This window comes from Octodon degus, unplaced genomic scaffold (assembly GCF_000260255.1).
Source record: "Octodon degus isolate 3935 unplaced genomic scaffold, OctDeg1.0 scaffold00002, whole genome shotgun sequence".
Lineage (NCBI taxonomy): Eukaryota > Metazoa > Chordata > Mammalia > Rodentia > Octodontidae > Octodon > Octodon degus.
In genome coordinates, this window is record NW_004524578.1 from 36,352,457 (window position 1) to 36,363,525 (window position 11,069).

Consider the following 11,069-nt stretch of genomic DNA (forward strand, 5'->3'; position numbering starts at 1 on the left):
AGAAGTGTTTTTACAAAGTATAGGAAAGGTTTGTAAGAGTGTGGGAAGGGTTTACAAAGCCTTAAAATACATATAAACACTAAATAACTATAATGTCACTATTTGGCTGGTTTTCACTAACCACGGGGGTGGGGTGACTGGATCATAACCCGCGCCCTGCCTGCGTAGAATATAAAGGAAGGGAGGAGAGTGGTCTTCTGCTGTGCTCTGCTTGCTCTTGTTGCTTTTGCTGTTTCCAACACGCGCTGTCACCTTCTACCATGTGCCTCTCTGCCTTGGAGAGAGCTGATGGACTGAAATCTCCACAGACTGTGAGCAAAATAAGCCTTTTCCTTCCTTAATTTTGGGCTTTAGGTGTTTTGTCTCAGCGATGTGAGAAAAGGAACCACAACAGAGGTATTCTGTATTTGTTGGCTGTGGTATAGAACAGTAACCTGGAGACAAACGCAGTTTCTGCATCAAGTGTTAAGTGGTGTTACGTATATGTGGCATCATTGTGAATCTGATTTTTCTTGGGTTGCTCTGATAAATACTACATGATATATACAAAATTAGTGTGGGACAGGAAATTAGGGTGAGTGATTGTGTCTAATCTGATTTCAAGTTTTGAGACGTTGTGGAGTGTACAAGACATGTACGTGCTCAATTAATAATTCATTTTGATTATTTAAAAATGAAATAAAATATTTCTTTAAAAGAAAATAAAAATTTCAACAAAAACCCTGCTTCTGTACATTTATCATTAGTAGACATTATGTCCTAAGACACAGGTCATCTTTGTTTTTGCAGGTCTGACTCATTATACTGACATGGTCAAAGCGATCCCATTTTGTTTTTAACCTTCATCTTAACAGTTCCTTAAACTTTAGATGAGCAAACATTCATTCCTTCCTCTAGCTAAACATTAAAGCCCATAAAAGGAGGAATCAGTCATTATCTGGAAAAACAGAGAGATAAAACTGGGCAAGCTAAGATTGACCAATTCTCGCCTGATAACAAGCACTGGGAGAATGTAAATCTTGTGACTGAAAGGGCCCTAAAACCTGGAATTTCTTATAAATTTCCAAAAACAAAAAAAAAAAGTGCTTGATATGGTAAGGAAATTGGTTAATGTTTAAACGCCCCTGAGAACAAAGCCCAGAGTCAGTTCTTTGACTTATTTAGCTTGCTGATCACTGTCCTGCCAGCTAAATAAAACTTGCTTGTATCTGAATTCTGTGAGTGTTTCTCACATTATCCATAACATCAGTAATTCTTGGGGGCTGGATACAAACACTAATGCCATCGTCTGAGCCTTTGAGCATTTAGATAAAGCAACTTCCTTCCTTCCACAAGGCTTTGTTTGGTGAATAGGTCAGGTAGAAGATTCATGGCTGATGTAAGGAAGTCCCTAACCTCTCATTCAGGTTTATAATTAATGCCTGGGCTTTCCTGTTTCTCAATAAATGTTATTCACTTTAGCTCATAGTAGGGAAGATGAGAACATCTTCGTTTTTTTACAATTTGAAGTCAGTTTCAGATTACCGAAATTTAAAAAAAAAACAAAAAACAATTACCTTTCACATCTCAGAATTCACACAGCAAATTACAGAAGTCAACAATGTCAACTTTGTCAATTGGATGGAAAAACATTTTTAGATATAAATTAAGTATTAAGAATTGAATCAGGGGTTGGGGAGTTAGCTCAGTTGAATAAGTGCTTGCTTGGCAAGTTCAAGGTCCTGAGTTTGATCCTTGATACCGCAAAGAAAAAAAAAAAAAAAAAAGAGTTGAATCAGCAATGAAGGAAAGCCTAGGGAAGGCCAGGAATGAGCTTGATAAAGCTTGACCAGATCATTTCTAGAGATCATCACTGTTCTGATGAGTATGCTGTGATGGATTTACTGACTTGTTTTTAGGAGAGCTCCAAGTTTAAACTTTCTTTCATGTAGCTGAAAATTCCTTGATGTTCTGGTACATGAATTTCAGTTGCTTTGTCCTCCTCCTGAAACTTGAGCTTACTCTTTTCCACTCAGGTGAAATGCCCAAATATATGTGAATTCTAATTCTATGAAATGTATGCTAAACATTTTCTACAGCCTGCAATGAATGTTCTGAATCTCCCCTGTTCAACATCTTCAAGTTTTTTATGGTCTTTTTTTGTCTGTTAATTTTTAAGTAATTAAATTTCCTGTTCATAAATATTTTGGCTGTCTGCCTGTCTTCACTTTTCTGTTATTGTGGAAAAAAATCTGATGTAGACACTTTTGTTGAGGTCTTTGTATAAATGTCTTCTTTTCTGTTAATACCTGTGTTCCCTGTGCCCAAAATATTTCAGGTATGTTTTACTTCTTTTGGCAGAATCTTTAACTTAGAGGAGTTCATAGAAGAAAGTAGAAACTGCATTCTGAAGAAAGAGAAAGACTGAGAAATAAAAAATGATGAAAGGAAATTTAAAACTCATGGAGAAACAGAAAGGTAGACAAAGGTCCACAGCAGTCAATAAGCATAAGTTTTGGCACTTGATGATTGTGGTGGTGGGAGACCCAACTTCAAGCACCGGACAAACCATACTCGACAAGACTCTCCCATGATAAATAACAGATTGACAGCCCAGTTGCCTGAGAAACCATGGTTATTACATACTTCATGTTTGGATTGAGAATTTTGTCTGAAAGTAGCTCTTCTTACATGGGAGATAGCTTTGGAGAAGAAATCTACTGTAGCACTTCACATATTGTAGTGGTACACCCAGGAGCCATCTTCAAGTTTTTCATGCATAAGCCTGGATGGAATACATCAGATCACAGTTTTATAATGAAAATAAATACTTTTGCATTATGTTAGCTGTGTATGCATCATAGTAGTTGTGTGTAAGTAATATAGGATGTGATTTCTCTGTGTGATGAGTGGGCTTATTATTTGAAACTGAAGTAGTACGGAGGTCTGAAGTCACAAAACAATAAAACCTGAGGGTTTCCAAGGAAATCCTGCCATGGAAACTGAATGGGTGACTGTCATGAAATTTGATGGAGACCATGAAATTGTTTTCCTGATTTCTTTTTCAAATAGTTCATTTTTAGTGTAGACAAAAACTATTGATTTGTAGTGGTGATTTTATATCTCTTTACTTTGTAGAATATGTTTAACAACTTTAAAAATCTTTTGTTGAGTCTTTAGGGTCAATATAATACCATATCACTTGCAAACAGGAATACATGTATGTCTTTAATTATTTGTATCTCTAATATTTCCTTTTCTTGCCTAATTGCTTCAGTAAAATTTTTAATAACCATAGTTGTTAATAAAGAAAAGAGTGGACATCCTTACATTTTCCTTGATTTTAGAGAAAATGCTTTTGGTTTTTGTCTAGTTAATGTAAATATTGGCTGTAGGTTCATTGTATATGGCTTTTAATATGTTAGGGAATAATCTTTTAGCACTTTTGATCTGATGTGCTATTTAACTCTGATAGTCTTATCCTGATTTTTTTCTGAATGATTCCCCTTTTTGTGAGTGTAGAAGTCAACTACTGTTGTTGAATCAAGGCCTATGTATTCCTTTAGCTTATTATTATTATTATTATTATTACTAGTATTATTTCATAAATTCATTAGGTTCATTAGTGTTTGGCAGATGTCTACTTATACTTGTTACATTTTGTTGTTGGGTATATAGTGTCATTGTTTGCATTGCATGCCTAAAATTTGCTTCATGTCTGCTTTGTCAGATATGAATACTACAGTTTTGACTTTCTTTCAGGTGCCCTTTGCATACAATGTTGTTTTCCATCCTTTCACTTTCAGCTTGTGTGTATCTGCTACTTGTGTGTGATTTTTCAAGCAACAGAGAGCTCAGACTTGATTTTTAAATCCCATATAACAGACTGGGTCTTTTTTTTTTTTTTTTTTTGGAACTCAGGCCCTTGTGCTTGCCAGCGAAGTGCTTATTCTACTGAGCCATCTCTCCAGCCCCAAGGCTGGGTCTTTTAACTGGAGAATTAAGGTCATTTACATGAAGTTATTATAGAAAAGATTATGATAATTACTGCCATGTTTGAAACAGTTGATTCCATTCAGGTGAAATGTCAAGATTAATACCTGAACATATGCAGGTGTGTTGTGTTTTCAGGTTTACGTACCTGACTGTTCCTGCGTGAATGCTAAGTCCTAGCTTGTCTGTCACACTAGCTAGGACCAGGGGCTGGCACATTGTCTGTCTCAGGAAAGTGTCCAGTCCAGAAGCTCTTAATATTGGTTTGTGTCCTGAGTGTGCAGCCACTGCTTTCACCAACTAGCTGTGTGGTCTGAGGATTGTGGGGTGGACCACTGTGTCCTGAGGTCCCTTTGTGTGTATACCAGTGATGTAACGAAAGTTAGTGCAGATGCATGTCCCTCATAACTAAGGAAATTGAAGAATACAATCAACCAGTGAGTCCTGGGATTAGTAGAAATGAAAGTAAAGCCTTGTATTTTAATATAAATCATGCCTATTATTAAGAGTGCAAGTTGAAAAATTATCTGACACTGCAATAGTGCTATTCTACCCACAAGATAAAAATATTAGGACTGTCTTTAATGAGAGCTCTAAGTGGAAACTTTCATCATTTAACAGTTCCCTCAGGGCCAGGGAGACAGCTCAGTGGAATAAGTGCATGCCTGGCAAGTGCGGGGTCCTGAGTTCAATCTCTGGTACCACAAAAAACAAAGACAGTACCCTCTGACTCTGTAAGGTTTTAATCAGTATTTTCACGTTATGCAATTGAATGGGTTAAAGCAAAACAAATCAAAACATTAAAAAGCAAACACCCTCAGAAATGAAACGATGAAATAAACAATATTTCTATAATTATGTTAAAGTTAATCTGTGTTTTAACATGCTTTTACCTTTTTAATTGATTGGTATTTTCTTAGATTTGAAAGAAGAAGAAAAACCATACAAGGTCATTGATTGGGTTCTACCTGAAAAAAATAGAAATGAAATTCTCAAGCATATTCATTCCTTGGTAGAAGTATTGGATGGCAGGTAATTTGTTTTTACTTTTTCAAGCATGTAGTCATTGTTTTAGTCATAAAAACAAGGATGGATGTATGAACTAAGAGGGAGTTTAAGAGAAATGAAGGAATGGACAATTCTACAGGTGACTGCATAAATCAAAGGATGAGGGGGACAGAAGCTAAGCAGATAGTTTGATAAATAGAATAGAAGAGCACCTCATTCCCAGTCACTGTTCTGTATTCCCTTTCTTCTACTGTAGCTATCAAAACAATTGAGAAGAAAGAGTAGCTGCTTTTTGAATATCTTCAGTGCAGCATTTCATCTATAATTTTCAAATGTTATCTCCTAACCAAAAACCCAAAGTAGAAATCTGAACAGTTCATCACAGAGAAATAAGAACCAACTTTTCCCATTTATTTGGTATCCTTCTACCTAAATTTGCTAATTGGGGAGTTCTTATATACATTTTTATCTTATGCTTTCAGAGTTTATCTATTAGATGCCCTCTAAAATATTGAGTAGTCTGATGATATGTAATAAGAGATAATTTGAGTTTTTGCTATTATTAAAATGCATAGTATCTCCTACAGGTAAAGGAGAAGAGATAGAGATTTGTGCCTGATTTAGCTAAGAACAATGGCCTGAACATGTTTGCTATGCTTAAAAATTCCCTGGAACCTCAAAGATGATGTTTAAATTGTTCCTCTCAAAGTCTTTCTTACTTTTCTCAGTTGGAAGACTGCATCTTCTTCCTTGTAGGACTGATACAGAACACTTATACATTATCTTGTGTTGCTAGTTATATGTATTTAAAGTCTATATTCTCTTCATCCCCAGCTTGAGATCAAGAGCTCAAGAATTCAGTCATGAAGACTGATTCAAAATGGTTGTTGAATGTACTTTGAATTACTGAGATCAGTATTCTGAAAATTTTTACCACTTATGCACTACAAGAAAGAATTCTGTGCTAGTTACTCTGGAAAATACTGTTTATATTGAATATGTTCACAAAATTTTGCTAAAATCTTTTTTTAAAGAATAAAAAATGGAAAAAACCCCAGAAATGATACCAAATTTCATTAAACTAAGTAATAGAAATTCAACAATGGTTGCCATATTGTATAACGTTATCTTCAAATTAGTTGTTTAGTTTACAAGATTTAAATCTGCAAAATTGGTTTAGGAAAGTTGTAAGAAATTAAAAAGAAAAAAACCCCAGAAAAAACCCATTAACTGCTCCTTTCAATAGACCAGCAGAAACCAGCAGTACAATTATCCAAACTATCCTGCATATATGCATAAATATATCTTTTTCTTTTCTATGTCTTCTCCTTTTCCTCCTCCCAGCTTTTCCTTCCCATTGAACAGTCTTTCCCTTTTCTGGTATCTCCTATATCTTTCATTTTTTTTACTCTTTCAGGTTCTAGTATTAGCAAGAGAATAAGATGTTTGCACACACATGTCTGATTTATTTCACACACCAACACAGTCTCCAGTTGCACCCATTTACCTACAAAAGCCTCTAATTTATCTTTTTTGTATATATGTAATACTGCATTGTATAAAAAGACCACATCTTTTTTATCCATTCCTCAGTTGATGGGCATTTGTGTTTTTTCCAAGATTGAGCTGTGACAGGTTGTGCTGCTATAAGCATGGGTTCACGTGCATTCCTGTGGTGTGATGTTCTCAGTTCTTTTGGAAAAATACTTAGGAGGGGAATAGCTGGCTTGAATGGAACCTCCAATCCTATCTTTTTGAAGAATCTCTTTACTGATTTTCATAATGGCTGTACCAGTCTGCACTACTACTAATAGTGGAGATGATAGACATTATTTCTGTCATATGATGGCATCTCAGCATTGTTTCAACTTGAATGTCTTGAATCTTGAATGACCAATGATGTTGAACATTTTTTCATATGTTTGTTTGCCATTTGTATCTCTTCATATGTGAGATGTCTATTCATCTCAGAAGCCCATTTTTGTATTGGGTCTTTGAATTTTAGAGGTCTGATATTTTTTAATTTTTTGTATGTTCTGGAGAGAAGGCCTTCATCAGAGGGATAGTTAGCTATAATTTTCTTTTTTCCAATTTGTGGATTTTCTTTTTACTCGGGTGGTGATTTCTTCTGATGCACAGAAACTTTTCAAAAAGATGAGATCCCGACTGTTGACTCCTTGAAGAATACCTATGAAGTTGGTTTTTGTTCTTAACCTCTCTACCTACCTCTATATCTTTAAGATTTCTACCTACTTTCTCCTCCAGAAGATTTAGCATTTCAGTTTTAATATTTAAATCTTTGATCCATTTTGATTGCAGTTTTGTGGATTGTGGTAGGAATGGGTCTAATTTTAGCCTTTGGCATGAAGAAAGCCAGTTTTTCCACAACCATTTATGAAAGAGGCCATCTTTCTTTCAGTGAATGTGTTTGGCTCCTTTGTCATAGAAAAGGGAGCTGAGTGTGTTTGTAGCTGTGTCTCCATCTTCTGTCAGTGCCTTTAATCCTTGGGTCTATTCTTTTTTTTTGCCAGTATTATTCTGATTTTATCACAGTAGCTTTGAAGAATAATTTCAAGTCAGGGATTGTGGTACTTCCTACTTTGCCCTTGTTGCCCAGGATTACTTTAGCTATTTGTAGGTCTTTTCTAGCTATATATTAATTTTAGGAATATTTTCTCTAGATCTGTGAAGTATGCTAATGGTATTTTAATAGAGATTGCATTGAATCTGTATAACAATTTTGGTAGTACAGCTATTTCACAATGTTGATTCTTCCTATTCAGGATTAAGGAACATCTCTCCATTTTCTGAAATCCTCTTCAATCTCCTTTTTCAGAGTACTATAATTTTATGTATAACCCTTTTACTTCCTTTGTTGGATTGATTCCAAGGTATTTCACTTTTTTGGGTGTTATTATCAAAGGCATATTTTCTCTTTCAGTGTGTTTGCTGTTTGTGTATAGAAATGCTATTGATTTTTGAGTTTGACTTTGGATTTTGCTATGCTTCTGAATTTGTTTATTAAATGTACAAGTCTCTTGGTGGAGTTTTTGGTGTCTTTGATATTGATAGTTTTATGTCTTCTTTTCTAATAGTGATTCCTTTTATTTCTCTCTCTTCTCTAGTTGCTCTAGCTAATGTTTCCAGAACTATATTGAACAGAAGTGGTGACAGTGGGCATCTTTGTCTTGTTCCTCATTTTAAAGTATATGATTTCAAATTTGCCCACTTAGTATGATGTTAGCTATTGGTTTGTCATAGATGGTTTTTATCCAGTTGATGTAAAGACTATCTATTTTGAGGTTCTGTAGTTTTTTTTTTGTTGGGGGGGGTTTGGATTCTGCTTTTAAGTTTGGAATATTCTTATTCCATTATTCAATATCTTTAAAGCACCTTCCTTTTTTTTAGGGCATTTGCTTTAGTACATATTATATCTTTTGTAGTTATCCCATGCTTCTTGGCTACTCTGCTCCTCCTCTTTGCCTTTCTTTTTTATTATTATTATTTTATTATTATTATTTTTTTTGGTGGAACCGGGGATCGAACTCAGGCCCCTGAGCTTGCCAGGGAAGCACTTATTCCACTGAGCCATCTCCCCGGCAGTTTTTTTTTTTTTTTAATACCATGAAAGATTGTTCAACTTGGAAAAGCTTTTTCTTTTCTCCTCCTCCTCCTTCTTCTTTTTGTTCTGGGAATTGATATCTAAAGCTTTTTCTACATCTATTGAGATGATCATGAGTGTTGATCAACACCTTGTATGAGGCTCTGTTGATGTGGTGTATTCCATTTATAAGTTTCTGTATAGTAAGCAGTCCCTGCGTTGCGGGGATGAGTCCCTCTCAGTTGTGATGTATAATCCTCTTGATGATTTGCTACATTCTGTTTGCTAGTATTTTCTTGAGGATTTTTGCATTTATGCTCATTAGGGAGATTGGCCTGTAGTTCTCTTTTTTTCATTGGATCTTTCTCTGGTTTTGGTATCAGATTAATACTTGCTTCCAGGAATGAGTTTTGAAGAATTGCTTCCCTTTCAATGTCACTGAAGAACTTAAGGAGAGTGGGCATTAATTCTTGTTTAAATTCCTTGTAGAATTCTACTGTGAATTCATCAGGTCCTGGGCTTTTCTTTGTTGGCAGTATTTTTTAAATTACATTTTCAATTTCATTGGCTGATATAGGGTTAGTCAGAATATTTATTTTGTTATTGTTAATTTATTATATTATATTTCTGATATAGGGTTTTGCTGTGCAGTTTGGACTCATGGTGATCACCCCCTCTCAGCCTCCCCAGTGCTGGGAGTACAGGCATGCACCATCATGCCTGGTTCTGGGGATGCCATCGGTCACCAGGAATTCTGGGCTTGACATGGCATGTGGTACTGGGGATCGAACTTGGGACTTTGTGCTTGCCAGGCAGGCACTTAGGCCATTGAGATATCTCCCCAGCCCTAAATATAAAAATTTAGAATTTTAGTACTTTCTCTATTCAATTTTGGATATATATATATATATATATATATATATATATATATCCATTTCTTCTGTGTTTCCCATCCTATGAGAGCAAAGATTTTGGAAATAGTTATTGAATTTCTATGGGATCTGTAGCAGTTTCACCCATTTTATTCCCTACTGCATGAATTTAAAGTTTTTCTTTACTTTTTTGGGGGATAAGGTTGGCTAGTGGTTTATCAATTGTATTTATTTATTGAAAAACCAACTCTTTGATTTATTATTTCTTTGGATTGTTTTCTTCATGTCCATAGCATTTATTTCTGCTCTGATCTTTATAATTTCCTGCCTTCTTTGGACTTTGGACTTGACTTGTTCTTTTTCTACAAGCTTGAGTTGCAGCATAAGATTGTTTATTTGGGCTTGTTTTGTTTTCATAATGTGAGAATGTACTGCTATACATTTCCCTCCTAAGACAGTTTTCATTGCATCCTACAAGTTCTAGTAAGTTGTATTTCCATTTTTGTTTGATTGTAAACATTGTTTAATTTTTTCTTTAATTTTGTCTGTGACTCATTTATTATTCAGGAGGTTGTTATTTAATTTCCATGTGTTTCTGGGTTTTTGCTGTTTCTATTATCAATGTTTTCCAATTTCACTGCATTATGGTCAGATAATATGCATGGGATAATTTTTATTCCTCTGCATTTACTTAAGCATGTTCTATGTGCTAGCACATGATCTGTTTTGGAGACCATCCCGTGTGCAGCTGAGTAAAACATATATTCTATTGATTTTAAGTGGAACACTCTGTAAAGTTTGTTTCTTCACAAATTTGGTATAGATCTGTTATTTCTTTGCTGATGTTTTGCTTGGTTTATCTATCTCTTTGTGTCAATGTGGTGTTAAAGTGTACCATTACAATTGTATTACTGCTTATCTAACTTTTTATATCTGCTAAAATTTCTTGTATGTAGCTGAGTGCTCCTGAATTGTGTGCATATATAGTAATAATTGTTATATCTTCCTCTTGCAGTTTTCACCTAACAAGTATGTAGTGATTTTCTTTATCTCTTTTACTCACTCTTGATTTGAGGTTGACATTGTCAGTAACCAGAATAGCTACCTCTGCTTTTTTCTGGGTTCCTGTTGTATGGACTACTGTTTTCCATCAAGTTTCTTTCTACGAATTTCTTTTTGAGTTAAATTTGTTTCTTGTTTATGGCATATTCTTGGGATTTTTTTCTTGATACACTCTGCCAGTTTGCTTCTTGTGATTGGTGAACTGAAGCCATTTCTGTTGATGGTTATATCTGAGACGTATTGGCTTATCTTTGTCATGTTATTTTTCTACTATAGGATCCCTGTCTTTCCCCTCTGCTTAATTGCTTAATCTGCTTGGTGGTTATTTTCTACTGTTGTTCTTAAATTTGTGGTCATTTTTGTCTCTTTCTAAAATATGTGTGAGACTGGTTGCTGCCATGCTGTCTCTCAGGTAGATGTTTGTTTTAAAAGGAAGCGGGCAGTGAATGAAGGTAGGAGACAGGAAAAGGAGTGTTGCAGGGCTGTCCTGCTACAGTGCTGTATATGGTTAGATTTCTGGACTTATGTGTAAACATATATAATTCTTTATTCTT

At 35.0% G+C, this 11,069-nt stretch overlaps 1 protein-coding gene across 1 annotated transcript in view; it reads left to right on the forward strand.

Annotated features, from left to right (window-relative positions):
* Ugt3a1 (UDP glycosyltransferase family 3 member A1) overlaps positions 1–11,069 on the forward strand; it is a 63,576-nt gene that overhangs the window by 34,970 nt on the left and 17,537 nt on the right. Inside the window, exon 3 of the mRNA XM_004623437.1 lies at positions 4,893–5,004. Coding sequence (XP_004623494.1) covers positions 4,893–5,004 — 112 coding nt within the window. The remainder of the gene's footprint in view (positions 1–4,892; positions 5,005–11,069) is intronic.